The 23,073-nt window shown below is 37.5% G+C and overlaps 1 protein-coding gene across 4 annotated transcripts in view; it reads right to left on the bottom strand.

Moving 5' to 3' along the window:
- LOC114653083 (dual specificity calcium/calmodulin-dependent 3',5'-cyclic nucleotide phosphodiesterase 1C-like) overlaps positions 1-23,073 on the bottom strand; it is a 930,233-nt gene that overhangs the window by 187,902 nt on the left and 719,258 nt on the right. For all 4 annotated transcript variants that reach the window (XM_051929365.1, XM_051929364.1, XM_051929366.1 and 1 more), the window contains 2 exons: positions 11,640-11,740; positions 4,965-5,093 (listed from right to left, as the gene is read on the bottom strand). In XM_051929365.1, the coding sequence (XP_051785325.1) occupies positions 4,965-5,093; positions 11,640-11,740 (230 nt within the window). The remainder of the gene's footprint in view (positions 1-4,964; positions 5,094-11,639; positions 11,741-23,073) is intronic.

Here is a 23,073-nt window from a genome sequence, read left to right as displayed (position 1 = left end):
GGATGTTTTCTTATTTAGAAAAATATGACCATGCTGCGCGTACTCTTTGCATTATTTGACAGTAAACTATTTCAACCATTCTATGATCTGCTTCTCACAACTGAGGGCACCATGGCAGATGTTAGCAGACTTGCTGGCCAACCACAAGCGTTACCTGGTAGGTAACCACCCATACAATCAGATTGTGACACAGACTACGAATGCCGTGAATATATATATATATATAGTGGAATATGGCTTCACCTGGCCAATACCCCCAAGCCGCCAGGTGAAGCCCTGCCTGCAACATAGAGGTGCCCCGAGTTCCAGCAGGGCATCATGGACAGTGGAGTTTTTCATCATAGCCCTGCTGGATACCATGGGAACCTCCAGGGGACCCTGCAGGAAGGCCCAGAGACTTTTGTTTCACCTATAACCCGGAAGTGCGTCTTAGTCATGGTGACAGAGCGAATGACACACTTCCAGGTTGAAGAAAAGGAGCTTTTATCTGACCCGGAAGTGTTCACGGTCACATGGACAGAGAGAGAGAAACGCTTCCGGGTCACGGACTATATAAAGGACTATGAGAGACCAGAGCGTTGAGCTGAGCTGGGTGGAAGGGTGGCAACGCGTCTGGGAGTGGAGGATTGTGATTATTGATTTCTTAAGTATTGTGGAGTGGAGGATGTTTTGTGCACATTTATTATTATAATAAATTCATTTTGGACTTTTATCTGGTGTCTGACGTCTGGTCTGAGGGTTCAAGGGGTCACTGGGACCCTTAAAACTGTCACACTATATATATATATATATATTGTGGTGGATTGCCGGCTTCTTTCTCCGGCCCTCACCCCCAGACCGCCAGGAGGAGCTCTCCCAGCAGCGTGGACATGCCCCGAGTTCCAGCAGGGCCTCATGGACTATGTAGTTTTTATACACAGCCCTGCTGGATACCTTGGGGGCCACCAGGCGTCACTGTAGGGGGGCTCGTAGGCTCGCATGTGCCCTATAACCCGGGAGTACGTCACGGTCACGTGACAGGAAGAAACGATGTGCTCCCGGGTTGAAGAAAAGGACTGTTTACCCTGACCCGGAAGGGAAAAGGAACTATGGACTGTTGAATGGGAACACCTCCGGGTCAGGGTGTATTAAAGGACTCTGGGAAGCCCAGTACACTGAGCTGAGCTGGGAGGAAGGGTGGCAAAGTGTCTGGGCGAGGAGGATTGTGTTATTGGTTATTGAATAGTTTATTGTGTTTATGAGTGTGGTGTGGAGAGTGCTTTGTGCACGATATATTAGTAAAATAAATACTATTTATACTTTTACCTGGTGTTCAGAGTGGTACCTGAGGGTTCAAGAGGTGGACAAAACCTCTGTCTGTCACAATATATATATATATATTTATTTATTTTCAATGTAAATGAAGGGGCAGCAGACATAATGGCTTCACTAACTCCCGATGCCAACCTACTATATGTGCAGGTGAACAACACATTTTTCTGTAATTGTTACGAAAACAGAGGGCTACTTAACTATATGTGCAAATTACATCATAGTATACTTTTAAAATGTACAAAAATTGTGGATCATGTACAGCAGTATACCAGACACAGACATGTTTGTTTTGAGAAATATTAGAAAAACTTTTTAAGGAGGAAAAAGTCTATAGATCCATGTACTGTAAATGTAGTGTATGAAAAAAATGACCTCATATTACCTGGTATTTTGTACTTTATTATGACTTTTTTTACATTTACCAAGTATGACATAATCCTGCAATAGACAAGGTTACATTCTCACAGCTCTAGGAGAAAAGGTTTAAATCCCTAACTGGTCCATCTCTATATGGAGTCTGTGTGCTCACATTGTTCTCTACAGGTACTCTGGATTCTTTCACTTATCCTGAAGACATCCATATTTGGCTGATTACCATGTCTGATCTTGCCCAGTATAAATGTGAGTGATCGTACTCTGTGATGAAAGGACATTTACCTTGTGCCATATTATTCCAGCACAGAACCCAAGTCCCCACCACCTTGAAAAGTTAGAATGGACAGGTTTAATAAATGGATGGACAGCTTGTAAATGGGATATACAGTACATCTTTTGTGAGTCAGGCAAACACTACACCTCACTTATGGTAGTGGATCATAGCCACAAAACAGCCACAATAATGCCTAATATAAATTGAAAAAGAATAATATATGATGCAAAATACATCCATATATACATACACACACAATAGTTCTAGATTCAATTAAACTTGCATTTAATGCCTACCTCTATGTTTTCAATTTTGAAAGCAGTATCAACCATCCAACAAATACAGTAAATAAATACATTTACTGGCACCAAAGTTGGCAAATTGCGCATTTAGAAAGGCTGTGTGACAGAAGTGCATAGTGTCAAATACTCATGGGAAAATGTCTGCAGTGTGGAATGCACTCAATAACATTTAAGTTAAGGAAAACCCCACCTTGGTAAGAATGTCCTCCTCACATATTGTATATAGTACACATACAAATATAATTAAAAATTTGACATATAAGATTCACAAAAATTGTGATTTTACCACAGAAAGAACAGTTTTACTTACTGAAAATATACTTTCATAAAAATAAAAGGTGGCAAAACAAAACTGGTAAAATAAGATATTGAAAATGAAGAAAAACACCATATACAAAGGCAAAAAAAGCAAAAGTAAGTAAAGGTATCTATGCTGTACAATTTATTGCATCACAAAGTTTCAGAAGTATTCACAAGTTATTCTGAAACAGTGGGTGCATCATCATAAGGCACAAAACTTAAAGCTAGTAACATTTTAGCATGCAGGTGAACCTTTGTGACAGTGCAACTTATATGAACTTCATATCTCAACAGTCCCTTGAGTACTTCGCCACTAGCTAGCTTTGACTGTTGTTGCTGGGGTTATTGGGTGAAAAAATATGGTTATAAAGGTGCACCAGAAAAAGTCAACAAAAAATGTTGATCGCCTGTCTTTTGTACTTTCATGTTTCCCCCAACCTTGGATTATATATCACCCATTGAATTACAGGTATTTTTGAATTTATGTTATGGTTCTGTGCCTGCTTGTCTGGCCTGATAAATTTCTCTGTTCAGGGAACACTCCCGATTTCTACATATCTTCACAAAACAACTGGACCAAGTTAGGACAAAACTTTAATAACATCAGGAAACTGTTCAATTGGTATCTAAATGCAGTTTTCACCACCATCTCATCTGTGGAACCAGACTTTTGTGGACTGTGAGTGTTCATCGTTAACCTTTTTGTGCTCAGTTCATTTTCGGATGTTTTTGTTTGCTAAATAATTATTGCTGTCTGGGGAATTCAGGTGGTCTTTTGCATATGCGTTGTTTATTTAAACTTTTTTTCCTTTTGTGCCTAATTTGTTTATTATACTCTTTATTACCAGTTCTTTTAGGTAGCTGTTTTATGTGTCTCTGTGTGTGACCGTGCAAGCCAGGTCAAACCTATGTGTGTTCCTGGAGTCATTGTAATAAATTAATCTGGGTGTCTTTGTGACTTGTAAAGCTTTTTGTCATTTTTGTCCCCTAAATTAAATTCTTTCCCTTTTCTCCACAATGTCTGTCCAAGATGGTAAAAACAACAAAATGTTTCCTACACTGGAAAGACAATTTTGCATATAATGTAATTGTTTTGTAGAAAAGGCTGTTACAAATTTTTCTTTATTTTTTTGTCCCATGCATACTAGTAACAGCACCAGCCAAAATCCTTTTCAAGATAATTTACACTTATGAAATGAAGTTTTTAGACTAAAGCAAATTAATAGCTGTAAGTAAGACAAATGCATAAATCTTATGGTGAACAAACACACTATAGTCAGAAACCAAAAGTTACTGTCTCAAACAAAGAAGAGCTTTTATGTAAACAAACTAGCCTGAATTATTATTTATTACCTCAGTAGCTTCTTGCATTATTAAAAAAGGTTTTTTTCTTAACAGAAATGCGCAACTTTGTAGATCAAGTATACAACTTATTGTTGATGCTATATCACAAGGAAGAACAGCTGATATGTCACTTTTCAGTTTCACATGCTGTAATTTAAATACCAGGATTGAGTATTATAGCTTCACAGACCTTCAATCTATTAAGCCAAATGTAAAAAATAATATTCCCAAACTCCCATAATCCAATTGAGGGCAATGGTGGCTGAGCCCCTTGCATTGGGTTCAAAGAAGGAAAGATCCTCAGGCAGGCCATTAGTCAATCACACGGGCCACTCATGTATACATCCAAAATCATAGAGGATTGGAATATTGAATCAACATTATCCCTTACAACTTTGGGAATGAGCAAGGAAAAGTACCCAGAGGATATAATGCCAACTTCACACAACCTAACTCTAGACCTAAGACACTGAATCTGTGAAGTAACAGCACTACCCAATTTGACATTACGTCACTTCTTAAATGTAATGGTAGACACAAAATCTATAATACAATGATGTTTATAGTGGACACACCAATCTGGTTCTGATAATTATTCTGTAGTGCAATAGAAAGAATGATATATTTAAGCGTGTACAATGAAAAGATTGAGAATACAAAGAACATTTTACTGGTATACTTAATTGTGAAGATATTTTTACACAATGTGCAACTTATCTGTAAGGGAACATTTTTGATGATAGAATCCACATCCTTTTTGTAAGCATGTCTCATTGCCACTTAATAAACATGCAGATGTGAGCTGTGCATGGTGACCGATGCATAAACCAGGGCAAAATACAGTAAGTAAACGTTCACATGGTATTATCTAACTGGCAAAAGTGAATGGCTCTATAGTGCATGAATTCATTAATCAAAATGTAAGTGGAAAAAGAAAAAAAAATGTACAGTAGTAAAAAGATGGCCCTAAAATGGCAAAAAGTAAATTACAATCATTATTAAACAAAAACTACAGAAAATCAAATGAAAGTCACTCACTGTCTCTTGGTACTTACCTCCAGTCATCCTTTGATAAATTGTACAAAATGTTCATTTCCTCATCATCCTGTAGAAGTCGGTAAGCTGCACTTACGTGGTGATTTTCGAGCACTGCCCGGTCATTGTACAAAATGGCTGTGTCAGACCTGTAATAATTAAAAAGAAGTCAAAAACTACAGTAAATTTAACTAAATAATTTTTACATCTAATGCTTATTTTGCACTTACAGTAGATCTGTGAATAAAAGTATTTCATGAATGGTTGTTAGAAGGTAACATCATAGCATCTCCTAATTTAAACAACAAGTCTGTTGGTGAAGTAAGATTCACACTTCTTGACTATTGCTGACGATGCTGTGATCTTCGCAGAGTCAATGGAGACTCTGATCGGGGCGCTTGAGAGACTGAGCAAGGAGTCTGAGTGTCTGGGCTTGCGAGTGTCTTGGATAAAAACCAAGATCCAGGCCTTTAATGACCTCTTCGGCACAGCCATCAGCAGTGTGTCTGTTTGCGGAGAGAGTGTTGACCTTGTTGAGAGGTTTATTTACCTTAGCAGTGACTTGCATGTCTCTGGTGACTCTTCCTATGAAGTCAGTAGACGGACTGGGAGAGCATGGGGGGTCATGAGGTCACTGGAAAGGGGTGTGTGGCGCTCCTGATATCCGTGCAAAAGGACGAAGGTCCAAGTCTTTAGAGTCCTGGTGCTTCCTATCTTGCTATATGGTTGCGAGACATAGACGCTATACAGTGGCCTGAGATGAAGACTGGACTCCTTTGGTACTGTGTCTCTCCGGAAAATCATTGGGTACCGTTGGTTTGACTTTGTGTTGAATGAGCGGTTGCTCATGGAGTCCCAAATGAGGCACATTACCTGCATTGTAAGAGAGCGTCAGTTATGGCACTTCGGCCATGTGGCGCATTTTCCTGAGGGTGATCCAGCTCATAAGATCCTCATTGTTGGGGACCCGAGTGGCTGGACCAGGCCAAGGGGTCGCCCACATAACACCTGGCTGCGGCAGATAGAGGGTCATTTCCGGAGGGTGGGACTGGACCGTGTGTCTGCCTGGGGGGTTGCCAACCGGGATCCCGAGTTGTTTCGTCATGTAGTGGGTGCAGCAATGCACTGTACCAGTGCATGCTCCCCGACTTGACTTGACTTGACCAAAACTTGAAAAGTGCTAAAATGTGTTTTTGACTAAAAGGGTCTATAGCTCATGTGGGTCATGAATGCAGGTCTTGTCACGTAGTTATTTTTTTCTATTAGTGGATATTTGTTTTGATAATGTGAGAGACTGTTCTTGTATTAAATTTTTGCCTTTCAACTTATGTCAAGAAATCCAAATCATGTTTATGAATAAATTATATAACTATTACAAGAACATTTTATTTTTGTGCCATAAAAACAAGTTACTTTCAGAAACAGTGGCAATATCCACCAAAAGGGGGATGAATGTGACCAATTGTTTTCTACTTTGAATGATACTATGAACTGATAATTAGACAATGCTGGAAATGATGATTACAGAAAGACTTTCAAGTCAAATACAAAACACTACCAGAAAATGACCAGTGGATCTACTTCTAAGCTTTCCTAAAACCATGCAGTAAAAACTTGCAAAGTTGGCAGTCTTGCAGTAACTTGCTTACAGACTGGTTTTGAACTCAAGTGAGCTACATTAACATTGGATCATTTTATTCAATGAATGCAGATTCTTTCATGAAGATGTCAATCAGATTCAGAAAAAAACAGCTGCATAATCCAGTTAAATAGATTCCTGGTCATATATGGATGTATCCTCTAAAAATTCCAATATGACAATAAATTTCTTTACAGGAAAGTAGTACTAGGGTGTTGTACCGTGTTAGCCATTATGAATGTAGAGAAAAGCCAAGCAAAATGACACCTTTTATTGGCTAACTAGAAAGATTACAATATGCAAGCTTTCGAGGCAACTCAGGCCCCTTCTTCAGGCAAGATGTACAGGAAAGTCAAATTCCTAAAGCAATCTCCAATAGAAGACATGTGAAGCATTTTTGGACATACACTACAGGTATAACCAACTACACATCTTATGTGCTCACTAGAGGAATTTTTGTATAATGCTTAGTTGGAATATACAACAGGTTATTGTGTGAACCCTGTGCATAACTGCTCTGTTTTAACAGCTATTGAGGCTTTACTCAACAAAAAAGGCCCATTCATATAGCTCCACTGATAAACAATATATTATTCCTTTCTTCTGGTTGTGGAATCATTTATATTCATGATGACTGTTCTGTATGCAAAATTTCATCAACATATGTAAAGTGTACATGTGTTCAAGCAATACAAAAATGAATTGATCATCAATCAATTGCATAGAACTAGGATTTGTTTTGACTTCCTAAAATCAATTAACATTTAACGACTTCTGGCTTCCAGGCATTATAACCTATTAGATACACAACAGTGGAATCAGAAGAGACTTGCAAAAGTTGATGGGTCACTGGTATGACTAAATCTGCTTTTCTTTTTTTAAATTTTAACCCATAACCTTATCTCAATTATCAACCCTCTTACAACTTCTTGTCTCTTGTTTTATACTGTTCCTCAAACACTCCCTAAAGATGTGCTTGAAAGATATTTCCGGCACCCAATTCTATTTCAAAGAGGATTCCATACATACTCATATCTTCTCTAGGTTACCTTTATTATCTCTGTATAGGCAAAGCCCAGATCTTCTTTTTATTTTCTGCTTTCAGTCACCAGATGTCAGTGCAAATCTCCAGGGGCCTCATGCATAACGGCGTGTGTAGAATTCGCACTATAACATGACGTAAGCACAAAAGCGGAAATGTGCTTACGCACAAAAAAATCCAGATGCATAAATCAGTGTGAACATCAACTTCCACGCTCTATTCTCCATAAATCCCGGTCAGCATGAAAGTAACGCACGTGCACGCGCCTTCTGTCCTGCAACAACTCCTCAAAGAATTATGCCTCTTTTAATATGCAAATCAATAGAAATAGCCCTTAAACTCAGCCTTCTGTGAAAAGACAATGGCAAAAGCAAGAGGGAAAATAGAAGAATTTCAGCGAATACTAAGTGGAGGCAAGGAAAACTTACTATTTGTTGGTTTAAACAGTGATATAATCAACAAAAGGAAGTTGATTGAGTGACATAGCATGCCGGAGAAACTTGAAAGCTCAAGTTTACAAAGTCACACAGTGCCGAAATAAAAAAGAAGTTGTCACATATCAAAGTCGCCATGAAAAGGCGAGTCGTAGCCCACTCTCTGAGTGTCATATGAAAGCTTATTAGGATACAGAGGGAAAAAAAAAGGCACACAGTGGGAAAAAAGCATGAAATGTCAACTTTAATCTCTAAATTTCCACTTTAATCACGTAGTTTATTTTGTCATTAAAGTAGAACATCATAAACTTCATCCTAAATCGTTTAATTTACTATTTTCTCAATCCCATCGTAACTAAAGTAACATGTTAAATGCTTTGTTTTGTATTTGATCTTCTATGTGCTCTATGTGTGTGAATCACTACGTGCTTCCGGGCTTTCTCTTCCTCCGACAGGACACAGAATCCATGACATTCGTAATATTACAGCTCTCTGGATAATTAAAATACTGAGATGTATACGTGATATAATTTTCATGATGATCAGGAATTAAAGCATGTTATTAAACATGGGAACACAGTGGTGCGGTGATTGTTCAAGTCTCACGCAAGATGATTGCTGCGTCATGCGCGACCTTCCATGAAATACTTTATTGTAGCAGTACTGTCTCTTTCAAACGTACTAACCTCCAATTCCTGTCCTTACTTTTCTTTCTCCAAATACCCAATCGCCACACAATCAGCTCTGTAATAGACGTTAAGACATCTGTAAGCTTAGAACGCCGATTCTTCAAAACTTTTAAGGAACATTGAAATATCTTCATAGTACGTGTTTAATTGTTTTATCCATCTGTCCTTCCAGTGTCGTGTCAGCACCAGCAAGAATAGAGCGCGAGGCAGGAACAATCCATGAACGGAGTGCCAGCAGCTCACTAGTGCTGCGGCACTGTGTAGTTAAAGTTTTATCTGTATAATACAATAAACATATTTTGCTGCATTTCATCTTAAAAATGATATCGTCGTCATATGTAAATAAGCGCTTTATAAAGTGGCTCAGGTTGTGCAATATTATAACTGTATCGCAAGTTTACAGTGAGGTAATTGTACTTATAAGCACAAACAGTTCTACAAGGAGCACTTGATCGTCTGATTGAGTGTGTTTAGAGTTCTTGGGATGAAACTGTTTCTGAACCGCGAGGTCCGTACAGGAAAGACTCTGAAGCGTTTGTCATATGAGAGCAGTTCAATAGACAGCATGGCTGAGGCAGCGTGTGCTTGATACTTTATACAAATAATTCTCTTTCTGATCAGCTGCTGTACAGCTGTGATTCACATTCAGATACAGTGATATAAATACTCCGAGTGGTGCAGTGAGAGTAATATGGAAAAAGATGATCTGATGTCGCAACACCTAACGGGAGCAGCTGAAAGAAGAAGAAGAAGGTGCAGTGAGAGTAACAACGCTAAAGCAGTTATGGTATTTGGAATAGTTTGACCATCCTGTGGACCATTATATTGTTACAGGTTAATTACAATCAGATGCGTTAAATTAATAAACAATATGCGGTTAATTTCAGTGTATTTATAAAGCCGCGTCAGGGATGTGGATCTAAAAAAGAATGGGTAACCACACAGGAGCAATAGCACTGCTTTGACGCTGGGTGCCGCCAGTCTGTAAAACCGAGTGGAGAACTTACGTAAAACAGGTTATGAGCTACCGTGGAAATGGCTAGTTTAGGTTTTATACATCGTGATTTGAATGTGGAAACGTTCTCAGGCAACATTTTTGTGCGTACACACCGTTTATACATGAGGCTCCAGATGACTATTATCTATAAGTAAATACCTATCATCTGAAAACATTTTTCTGCAAATCCAGTATCTTTTACTTTCCTCCTCCTTCTTCTTCACCATCCGCAGATCTTTCACTCAGCATAGTTTTCAGTAAGACCCAGAAGACTCTTACTTAATTAGCACATTTCTTCATTGACTCAGATTTGTCACTTCTTTCTCTACAACATCCATAAGATCTATTATTTCCTTATTAGCTACTTGAGTTAATTACTTGATCAGGCATTGTTTTGAATAAACTGTTATCAAAGACATCCAGAGTGCTGCTGCCTGAAATATGTTTTTTGTCACTTGGTATACCTAAATATCTCCTCTGATTCACTTTCAAAATTAACATATTGAAATAATACATTGCCTGGAAAAATTATCTCGGAATAACATTATGATACCTCCTTCATACAAACAGAGGAAACAAGTTTCACTGCTAGGTTCCTAAATAATTTACTGAACCACAACTTTCCAGATTAGATATTAGGATACCTTCTAGTGAGGAAAACATGAAGCTTTACCACCTCTAAGAGGACTAGAGGAAAAGAGGTTTGCCATTTCAATAACAAGAGAGATCTGAATCTGGTCTCTAATGTATTTTAGCTTCTAAGTTATCACCTAGATTCTCCAGAATAAGTCAAAATTTGAGGATCCCTATAGTGGTGCTTTCTATCATACTACTTGATTGTTTATTTCATGTGTCTTAAGATTCTTCGTGTGAAGAAAATTTGTTAATATTTTGTAAAAATTACATTTAACATATTTCCAACTGTGTCTCTGTATTCCTACTGAAAAAAATATCTTAAAGTAACCACAAGGATTCAATGTTGTAATAACCTTAATAAATTTAAACACTGTAATCATATCACATCTGAACCTCTGTTTGCTCAAATTAAAAAAATCCAACTCTTCCAGTTTTTCCTAATAGATCATACCTCTCAGTGCCAGAATCAACCAAGTCATTCTCCTCTGGACATTCCTTACGGTATATGTTTTTTGTAATGCAGAGACCAAATCTGAAAATGTACCAAATTTGTGTTGCTTTATCTACTTCATTGTATCGATCCTTTCCTTTTTCTTTTTGCACACTATATATTCAGTATATACTGTATGTATATCTATAAATACACTAACAATTAAAATTTAGGAACTCCCCAATTTTTTCAGTTTTAAATGAAATGTAAATAGTTAAAGTCTGGTGAATAACCTGCAATGGTACAAAGATTAGCAAAACAAAACTGTTAAACTCTGCTTGCAGCTGCTGTATTTTCAGGAGCCTTTCACACAAACTATTGACTCTCAGAAACTTTTCCTCAATTCTTTGGAGGCTTTAGATATGTTGAACCTGATCCTGTCAGAGTTTCAGTGACAGAGAGTATAATTACATTGATTTATGTTACATTAGTAGGATTTTGCTTAATTTCAGTTTGCACCACCTAATTTAGAAAATAATACTCACTCTTGGCCTTGCAGTTTCTTAATGATTTACAAATCCATTTTTTAAACATAGATAAGTAATTTGAATGCTGTTCTTTCCCTTCTTTTTTAAATAGAAAAAAAAACTTCATTAAAGGCATAATTTAATTTACATTAACATATTCAGAAATAGACTCCTGAGATAGGGTTATTCTACTAAAGGGTGATTTTTACTTTTTCTACCCAAAATGCACAATGAATATACATAGATTATATAACACAAAAAGCTGGATGTTAAAAAATGCATCAGTTTTTTAATCACCAACCTGGTCTGAATATGAAAGTTGTTTGTAGTCCCAGTATGCTCATAATCATGGACAGCAGCAGCAAATATCATGGCGAAAATCTCCAGTTCTGTCAGCCAGTGCTGCAATACAAAATCAAGAATAGCAAGATAAATCTGTCAGCTCTGAACAGTTTAGATACTTTTATGCCATTGAGTGTTCCCCTGTTGGCAATTCATTCTACTCATCAGCTCCTTTTCCTAGAAACCCTTTCAAAACTGCAGTACATAAATCACAGGTTTACATCATAGGAGTAATTTTTTTTTTTTAATAAATAATTCAGGATATGAGTGTGATCTTAAGAGCAAACTGTTAAAACTACAAATATATATTAGAATTTTAATTTATCACTAAATCTAGACTGAAATAAAATGCGTATTAGGTTGTGCAGCATGGTAATATAGTAATTAGTTTTGTCATTTCATGGACTCAGCATCCTAGGTTTGAAACCTATGTCCAGATGTTTTCTGTGTGGAGCTGGCATATGCCACCTATATATATGTGCTTTTTCGTTTGGGTACATTAGTTTTCCTACCACATCCCAAAAGCTGTGCAGGTTAGGTTAGCTGGTGATTACACATAGGTTCCTATATGGTTGTATGCATACATAGGCTTTACAATGCATTGGTCCCCTCTCCAGGACTGTGTCCTGCCTTATGTCCAGTATTGTCAAGATAAGCTTAGCCCCCTGTGTCCCTAAATTGGATTAAGGAGATTTGTGAATGATATAATAGTGTGCAAATATCTACATTTCTCTGAAGAAAAACAATCCTGTCAAAAACTAAACACAGTTTCAGACAGTTTCATTTTTTGTAACTGGAGATTCTATTTACTTGGTCCTTTCAAAAAGTAATCAGGTCTGGTCTCCAATGTTTAACCAGTTCTATGAATTGTTGCAGGAGTCTGATTTGTTCATATATTGAGGTCTTTGGGGTTAAAAGCATTGTGAAAACTATAAAGATTAAAAGAGGCCAGTGCTTTTCAGTATTATAGTTATGTATTCAAAAAGCATTATATAATACTTTTTTCCAGTAAAGGGAAAACTATTTTGCCTTTTGAAATTAAACACAAACAGAATGACATTCCACTACTTTATACTCTTAAAAACCAGTTCACTTAAGACAGAAGACCCCAGTCTTTGCCTACAATGTAAACATGTGCCAAGATTAAAACAAAAGGTTTGCTCTGAAAAAGTGTGCATATAATGAACAACCACCCCCAATGAAAAAATATGAATATATCTCAAAATGACTAGATAACTAATGATATAACTTTCTTTTCAGCCACAAAGATCTGACTTAAACTTGCTTGATTGGTTACAGAACATCCTGGTGGGTTAATAAAGCACAAAGACAAAATGGCAGGAACTGAACAACATATCTCCAAAACACATTCAGACCATATGTTAAGACATTTTTTCAATAATTCAGTATATCTATTTATAGAAAATGCTTGTACAGAAAAATCCAAAATTTCTCAGTTAAACTAACACAAATGAATATTGAAAAACAACTCACGGCAAATTGTGCCAAAAATGTAAAACACAAGCGTAACATAGCTTTTTATTTGCCACTAACTTATGGCTATTTTACTAACAAAATAAAAAAGTAAAAAAGTTTTAAACAAGTGGTAAGTGACATACAAAACAATTACACCCTCACTTACACCCTTACCCACCACCTTGACCACAATTCCTTTACCTCTATGACTGAAGATTATAGAAAGGTGATTTCCACTGTTTTCAACACAAATTTGGACACTTTTCAGTAGTCATTTCTAAGGAAAACATACTCTCCTGGTGAGAGAATGAGAGAGGAAAATGGAGATTGAGAGCGGAGAAGTCTAGACAAGAAAAATGCCAGGAGAAAAAGTAATAGTGGTGGCCAAAATCAAACAGAAAATTTTAGAAACAAGAAAACAGTAATAAGTGTCAGAAGAATAGCTGCTGAACTATTGGAGAAATGTACCTTGAATGCCAGAGGAGCAAAGCTGGTGTAGGGGGTCGGAAAAGAGTTCTAGAGTACATCTTCTACGTAGGGAAATATGTCATTAATGAAAATTTAGGACAGTGTATGATGGTGGTTAGGATTTTCTGCTGAAGAGATAATATTTTAAAAAACTGCATTTTAAGACTGGATGGTAGTACACACTACCTGATAGAGAATATAGGGATAAATATGTAGGAAGTTTTGTGTAGTTTTTTTTTTTAATTCCATATGTCCAAAAACATAACCTTAGCAGAAGACAGAAAAGGAAAAACATGGAATGGAATGCCTAAACGTTATTAAAAAAAACCTATAAAATCTAAAGCCCCAAATCACCAAAGATGTCACTTAAGGAATCAATGCCCAGCTGTTGGAAAAGAAACAGATCATCTGCCAATTTGGAAAGCCTCTTTGTAAAAACTGGAGTGTGTGAACCTCCCACTTGATTCTGAGGGTTTGAAGCAGAGGGTCCACACTAAAACAGAGATTTCAGTTTTAAAATATTAAATGGGAGTGAAAGTGAATGCCAGGGATGTGATCCAGTGGGGTTACCAGGATGTCAAACTGGGATGGGCATTTGAATATGTAAGGAGAACAACTAAATGCCAACATAACCTAAATATTTGTTTCTACTGACTTTTCATTGGGTGGACAGGTGACCTTTTTGGGTGGGAAATGCACATCCCTGTCTAATTGTAGCCATATCCCTGATTTAGAAATACAGGATGAGTGGTTTATGGAGGAAGAGAGCAGAGCAATCAAATTCCTTAATGGCAAAGTGTGAAACCTTGATGGCATAACTGTATTGGGACCAGTGCGACCCTGAAAGGCCCTAAACTCCAGTGATTCAGAATTGAATGAATCAGTTTTTAGAATAGTATATGTTATTTTTATACCTCTTGTTTTGATCCCTTCTGAATATTCCTTTAATACTAAAGAAACAGACCTATTTGGAAAGTAGCTCTGTGTCCTGACAATACTTCAGGATTGGGGAGAGACCAACTTAATAATTGTTCAGTTCAAAATATGTTTTTCCTAATTTGAATGAGGTGCATGACACAGTAGAATACAGCAATTATTTTTATCATAGTCTGGGATACAAAGGAGCAGTACATTTTAGGCTGGTAGATGATCACACAAAAGCAAAAAAAATGTATATGCAGTAGTAACAGTATTATTAAATGTGCTGAATACAGTGAAATTCTTACTTGTATACCAAAACAACATGCATGTGCTGCAAAAATAAAATCCAAAAAGCAAGTGAAAGGCAAATACACTAAATACTAAACAGTAAGCAATTAAACAAAGGAGAAAGCTTGAAAGAAACTTTCACAAATGCAGAATGCACAGTGCTACAGCAAAGAGCCTTTATTGAGTTCCTGCTGTTATTTCTCTTGGCTGTCCCAACATGTGACTATTGCCAGTCAGGGTATGCTAGGTGGTAAGGATAGATTGGCAAAGTATGTTTATTAAGTCAGTGGCTGAAAAACAGTGTCCAGAAACTGTCAGGAAGCTAAACACATGAGAAGGCAAGCACTGAAAAGTTACATAGCAGTTGATAAAGGCCAACACAGAAAAGGAGCCAAAATAGGTCAAAAACACTAAACAAGTAGACATAGTTAGTCAAAAGTTATCCAAGAACCAAAAGAGCAAAGCAGAATCCAAGAAAAGGCTCTATTTCGAAACACAGGAACATACCTAAATTAGAAACCACTTGAACAGAGATTTACCCAAAGGCACTGAGTAGAATACTCGAGCAAAGACTTTAGCCAAGCTTTATCTTTATATTTCCCATGCCTCTCTTCCTCATGTGACTGCAGTATAATTAGCATATGTCAGTAACAGATAGGAATGGAATGGCCCAAGATTACACTGCATAAATGAGAAAGTGCCAAGGGAGGAGCAGCCCAGACTCCATCATGACACACAAGCTGTAACATATAGAAGACAACTGCAGTGTAACAACAAAGGGGTTTTTCTCTTTATCACAGCACAGACACATAAACTCATTTTCAGTCTTGTCTTCGCCAAATGCCTTAATGGCATTGATTGCTAAAGGCATTAGCTGCCCAGTCTGTCAGTGTAGAAAAATGGGTTGTCACCTAAATTACTTTTTCCAGAATAATTGAAAAGTGTTTGGTTTAATACTCTAAAAACACAGATTAACTGTAAATAAACAGGTAATTTATTCCTTACTTTTATGTAAGAAGTTAATACATCATTTTATACATGCTTAATTGTATTTCTTTATTTTTTTCCATGATTAATTATTATTGAGTTCAGCAAATACTATGAATGAAGTGACTGCAACTCCCTGGACACCTGCTCCCTACCTTAGCTTTTTTCACTCAAATGTGAGTTCAAAAATTAGAAAAAGAAAAATAGGTTCTATGAGCAAATAAATACATAGTGTATACATCCCCAGCTCCTCCTAAAAATAAATAAATAGTCTGAAAATGCCTGGCTGCAAAGATTAAAGGTCTACATGCCACCTTATTGCGCTCTATCCAAAGTAACTTCTATCATTTGTTTTTCCAATTGGAGCTGAGGCAGGTGAAGTCACTTATTTACGGTCACAGAGTGTCAGTAGCAGGATTTGAACCCACTACTTCAGCATTTAAAGTCCAAACCAATTAACCATGAGCCAATTTTTAATTGGAACTGGATAATCCATTGATCCATAAAGTAGTCAAGTAAAGTCAAGTTGGGGAGCATGCACTGGTACAGTGCGTTGTTGCACCCACTACACAATGAAACAACTTGGGATCCCGGTTTGCAACCCTCCAGGAAGACACGCGGTCCAGTCCCAACCTCCAGAAATTACCCTCTATCGGCCGCAGCCAGGTGTTACGTGTGTGACCCCTTGGTCTGGTCCAGCCACTCGGGTCCCCAACAATGAGGATCTTATGAGTTGAATCACCCTCGGGGAAATGTGCCACATGGCTGTAGTGCCATAACTGATGCACCTTCTCACAATGCAGGTAATGTGCCTCATTTGGGACTCCATGAGCAACCGCTCATTCGACACAAAGTCAAACCAACGGTACCCAAGGATTTTCCGTAGAGACACAGTACCAAAGGAGTCCAGTCTTCGTCTCAGGTCACTGGATAGCGTCCATGTCTCGCAACCATATAGCAAGACAGGAAGCACCAGGACTCTAAAGACTTGGACCTTCGTCCTTTTGCATAGATATCGTGAGCGCCACACACCTCTTTCCAGCGACCTCATGACCCCCCATGCTCTCCCAATCCGTCTACTGACTTCATAGGAAGAGTCACCAGAGACATGAATGTCACTGCCCAGGTAAGTAAACCTCTCAACAAGGTTGACACTCTCTCCGCAAACAGACACACTGCTGATGGCTGTGCCCAAGAGGTCAATAAAGGCCTGGATCTTGGTTTTTGATCTTCAGTGTTCTGGATAAAGTAGAAAGCCCAAGAATAACCACGTCATAGAAAGATGTCTGTGAGAGATAGGAACTAAAAAATTTGGGAGATTTCCAACAACAGGCCAGTGCCAACATGGACAAAGTGTTGTCCAGAAAGAGCTGCACTATACAAGATTTCATTAGCGGTTTGTAAATCGTATTTAGACAAAAGTAAATCTTTGTTAAGGACTTATAATAAGTGTGTTTTATACTGTGTTTGCAGAATATTAGACATCATATTAGATATCTTTTTGCAATAATTTCATAGATTCTAAGGGTAGTGCTGAGATTTGCTAAGACCCCACCGATCAGTGAACTAAGAGGGCAAGGATTCACTATAAGGAGGTCTATTGAAATGCAAAGATACAATGTAGAAGTTCTTTTGATCTAGATAATGATCCTAATGATCAGTTTACATATATGTATGATGATCATGTATGCATCATCTCTTCACAATTCTATTTCAGTTCCAAATTCAGATGTCCTCTGCATTTTCTTCCCATATTTTAGTATATTTCTTCCTACTGGTGTGAGTGAATAGTAATGCATTCATCAACTGCCTAGCATATTGTCTATAGTTCATTGATGCCTTACAAATGCAGAAAATTGATCCACAAGAATAAACACAAACTTGCACACAGTATTTCACATTTTCTTTCAATCAAGCAAGAGCAACCAAAAATACATTAAAAAAAGACATTAAAAACCTTATTCAACACTCAGTTTCTACAATAATCTGTATTAAACTCACAAAATAATTCCTTGAGCGCAAGTAATCTTTTTTGTATGTTTGAAGACCTAGTTTTGCTGAACTATTTACTGCTGACACGTGAATGTAGGTTGCAGAGTGAAAGGAGATTAGTCCAATATTTCATTAATCCATAATCTGCATTCTGAATAACATTTCCTTAATCAAATGAATGTGCAATACAACCCAACAAGCGCCACTGAACAAAGATTTCAGGGACTTATTATTTTTAATAAAAAAAAAAAAAATTGTCCTTTTAAGTAAAAAGTAGAAAAAAATGCACATTTGTTATATACAGCATACTGTATATGACTAGAATGGAGTTGACATTGGTTGAAGAAATATTAAAAATGATTTTGCCTCAGATTTTACTGACCTGTAAAAGAATATTAATAGTAGAGTTAATGCAGCTTTTAGGTTCACAGCACAAAATTAACCCTTGTTTTTTCACAAACTATTATAATATTTTAAAATTGTTGGAAAATGAATATGCAACATGTGATTGTGATTAAAACAACTTCTATTAATAAAACAGTTTTAGAAATGTATTCTTAATTTACAGATCCAAACATTACTGAATTGAGACAGATACTGTAAACTTTTTCTTACTTTACTCAACATATAATTTAACTTCTAAAGAGAAGTTTCCAAATTGCCACAACTGCTCAAATATTTCCCTTCTAGGTTTGAAACCTTGGCATGGTGGAGTAATTTGTGTTGCTCTATGATCCTAGAAGCTATATTGTCAGAAGCGATGTGCAGTTAGTTGTATTTTTCTTAGAAAATCAAACTGGTATAAGATCAAGGACCAGAGGAAAAAAAAATACAAAATTAGACTCTCGTGATGGTTCTCAGATAATCTTATTATACTATGCCAGGAAAAGGACTACTGAGACCCACTGTAAAGGACACATGATGCTTTAGCAGGACTTGAATCACAGCGTTTACGTGACTTTTATTTTGATAAGTTATTGGGTGTTTTTGGTTTACATAATTAATTGTGCAGTTTTTGCTGGGAACAGGAAAGGAAAAAGGCGACATATGGGGTTAACAAACACGCACCTCGCTGAAAAGTGAACAAGGTATTAATTTCTCTGTGTTATATGTAAAACAAAACTTTATATTATGTTTATATGTAAAACAAATCTTTATGTTAAGTTATTTACATGCTTTTTATTTTGTACTTTGCCTTTATAGCTCTTACGGTGTGTTTATGAAACAAGGTCACGGAAATGGTAATAAAAATTCATAAACCATCAGTTTGAGAGTTGACCATCATTCAGCCAGGGTCACTACAGTAAGAGCTTGACCACTCATCATGTCCTGTCGTCCTGCCGAATTGAAGTCGCAGGTGAAGCACCGGTGATTTGTCTGATTTGCAACGGAGTTTAAGAACTATTCTGTAACCACTGTTTAAAGGTTTAGTGTTTGCTCTTACAAGGATACTGTGAAATACCTGACTGATTATTGTTCATTTGTAATTTTTTGGACAGAGTCATAGTTAATTCAAAGCTTTTAAAATTGACATAATTCTTTAACAGTGTTACTAAGAGATATTGATATCTTTGTATTGTATTAGGCTTATTTGTATATACAAGTGCCTTTTTTTTCCCACTGAGTGTAAGATGACAGGTCCTATTCTTTCAAGTGTGGGAGCATTGCAGGAGCAGATTGATAGTCTCCAGTTAAAGGTTTTGGAGCCAGACAGTTTGCTTCAAAATGAAGAAGAGAATGCGCAGAGAGATTGCTTAGAAGAAGTGATTCAAATTAGTGAAGAGATGCAGACTAGCATTCAGCAAAAACTCCAAAGGGCTGACCCTCATAACTCTGGTCGTGAGCGAAAGCTCACAGAAAAAATGGTTATATTTCAAAGAGAAGAAGCTCAAAGGAAGGAAAAAAGGCTAAACTATTTGTATGATCAGTGGAAGATCCAAGCTCGGGATGTAAGAGAACAGCTTAAGACAGACATTACAGAAAGCCAACTATCTGTACTGATTGATGAACTTGAAAAAAGAAAAGATGATGTCATAGCCATTTATGTAGCAATTCAAAATAACATCACACCATCTTCAGATTTAAGACACAGAGCAGATGCATGTGAAGCAGTGACGGCTGACATTACCAAAATTGCATATGAGAGGTTAGCTGGCATTGATGGTGAGTTTAATACTGAAAGAGAAAAATGTTGTGTTCTACAGTCTCAAGAGTAAGCAAAAGATCCGGCAACAATTCTGTAACTTCTTGCATGGCAGCAAAACGGGCAGATGCTGCAGCAGAGTTGGCAGCAAAGGAAGCTGAATTTACAGTTATGCTAGAAGAAAAGAGACAGCAAGAAAGAATACGGCAAATAGAAGAACACCAAAGAAGGGAGCTAGAGACTCACAAGTGTGAATTGGAGTGACTGAAAGCTGAAAAGGGTTTGAGAGCAGCACGTGCTAGGCTGGAAGTTTACAACTATGAGGCTGCAATAAAGGCCAGTATCCTGCCGATTGACTACAGCATAACAGAACAAAGACACATTCCTGCATCAGTCACCTGTCAGTCCTCCAATGAATTAACATCTCCTCATGAAAACACAAACTCAATTGTGCAGGCCTTACAAAACAGCATAACACTGAATAGGCTTCCAGTGCGAGAGCCATCTGTTTTCATTGGAGATCCACTTCATTTTATTGAGTGGAAGGCCTCCTTTGTATCACTTATTGATGGAAAGAACGTTTCTTCAGCTCATAAGCTTTACTATATCAAGAAATATATAGCTGGTCCAGCTCGTAAGATCCTAGATGGAGTATTTTACAGAAGTGATGATGAAGCTTATCAGGATGCTTAGAACAAGCTAAACCAGCGTTATGGTCAGCCATTTGTCATTCAGAGAGCATTTAGAGAAAAACTGGCAAACTTGCCAAAGATCCAGTCGAAACATGCTATTGGACTTAGGGATTATTCAGACTTTTTAAATGCATGTCTGGATGCAATGCCTCATGTTAAGGGTCTTCAGATACTGAATGACTATGAAGAAAATCTGAAACTTGTACAAAAACTACCTGATTGGGTACCATCTTGGTGGAATTGTCAGGTTACACTAACCTTAAAAGAAACTCAAGAGTTTCCAGGATTTAAGGAATTTGCAGCTTTTCTGTCAACAGAAGCAGAGATTGCATGTAATTCGATAACCTCACTTATTGCTGTTCATGCTTTGGAGCATAAGGATGAGAAACAAAATCTCAGAGAAACCAAGAGAAAAATGGCCAGTGTCCTTAACACTCAAAGTGAAAACAGTGACATTCAAAGTTTGACTAAGATCAGTATAGGATCTCAGTGTATGTTCTGCAGTGATGATGATCATCGGTTCCATAGCTGTTTAGGGCTGATGTCCAAGCCTTTGGACGAGTGATGGAAATTTGTGCAGGAAAGGAGACTTTGTTACGGGTGTTTTATGCTTGGACATAATGTAAAAGATTGCTGTCGTTGTCACTCCTGTGACCTCTGTAAGAGAAGGCATCCCACATGTCTTCATGATAGTAGCTATGTGCCAAGGGCAAGAACATCAACTTTTAAAACCTCAAATGAATAGCAATGAAACAACTACTGCAGTAGCACTCACTGTGACAGAAGGAAGACATTCTACAATTACCTCCATGGTTGTGCCAGTCCGGGTGTCATCCTGTAGCAGTCCAGATACTGAAAAACGTATTTATGCTCTGCTTGATACTCAGAGTGACACTACATTTGTAGACCAAGGCATAAGTGATGCACTAGAAGCAGATAAATTTCCAGTGAAACTAAAATTGTCTACCATGATTGGAAGAGAGACACTTGTGAAGAGTGAAAGGGTCTTTGGATTTCATGTTAGAGGTTACAACTCTCAGGTTTATATTGAGCTTCCTTCTGCATACACTAAAGAGCGCATACTGCTAAACCATTCCTACATTCCTACATGTGAAACAGCACGGCAATGGAATCATTTGTCAGAAACTGCAAATGAAATCCCACCACTTCAAGACTGTGAAGCTGGGCTTCTTATAGGCTATAACTGCTCAAGAGCATTAATGCCTAGGGAGGTAATTGAGGGTGAAAATGAAGAGCCTTATGCAGCACACACTGACTTAGGATGCAGTATTATAGGGCCCTCATCACCACATATGGATTCACCTAGCAATATATGTCTGTGCTATAGAGTCACAGTTAAAGAGCTCCCCCTGATGACACCTGCAGATGCAATTCATGTTTTGGAATCAGATTTCAAAGACACCAATGAGGAGGAAAAAAAGGTCTCTCAAGATGACATCCTTTTTCTGATAAAATTTCAAGAAGGCATTAAGAAAAACAGCCTTAACCACTATGAAATGACCTTACCATTCAAGAAGAGAACCAGTCTACCAAACAACAAGTCACTTGCAATTATTTGGCTTGATCATCTGAAGAGGAAATTACAAAGAAATGATATGTACAAGGACAATTATGTGAGTTTCATGGAAGACATCATAGAAAAGGGTGATGCAGAGGAAGTTAAAGATGAGGGCAATGAAGGTGAGACTTAGTACATTCCTCATCACGGCATTTATCATCCTAAGAAGCCAAACAAATTGCGTGTTGTGTTTGATTGTTCTTCCAAATATAAAGGAACCAGTCTCAATGACCATCTTCTCACTGGGCCTGATCTAACGAACAGTTTGGTTGGAGTCCTTATTCGATTTTGTCAGCACAGTGTTGCTCTTCTGTGTGATGTAGAAAAGATGTTTCATCAATTTCATGTATGTGAGCCTGACAGGAAATATTTGCGCTTCCTTTGGTGGAAGAAAGGAAATCTGCACACAGACCCTCAAAAATTTCGAATGAAAATACATTTGTTTGATGCTGCTTCTTCTCCTGGATATGCAAACTATGGGCTGAAGCATTTAGCAAAAATGAACAGTGTTCTATATCCTCTAAGCTCCCAATTTATCCTAAGAACTTTTATGTGGATGATGGAATTACAAGTGTTAACAGTACAGAAAGCTTGTAAAGGAGACTCAAGAGCTTTGTGCCAAAGGTGGTCTCCGGCTACACAAGTTTGTCTCAAACAACAGAACTGTCCTAGACAGCATACCACCCTCTGAACATGCAATTGATGTAAAAAATTTCAGTCTTGCATTTGATGACTTGCCAATAGAAAGAGCTTTAGGAATTCAGTGGCATATTGAATCAGACTGTTTTAAATATAATATCAATCTCAAGGATCAGCCTGCAACTCGTTGGGGAATTCTTTCCACTAT

Source organism: Erpetoichthys calabaricus, chromosome 6 (genome assembly GCF_900747795.2).
Source record: "Erpetoichthys calabaricus chromosome 6, fErpCal1.3, whole genome shotgun sequence".
In the NCBI taxonomy this organism is placed as follows: domain Eukaryota; kingdom Metazoa; phylum Chordata; class Cladistia; order Polypteriformes; family Polypteridae; genus Erpetoichthys; species Erpetoichthys calabaricus.
Note: the sequence above shows the minus strand (reverse complement) of the source record. Positions and strands in the feature narration are given on the sequence as shown.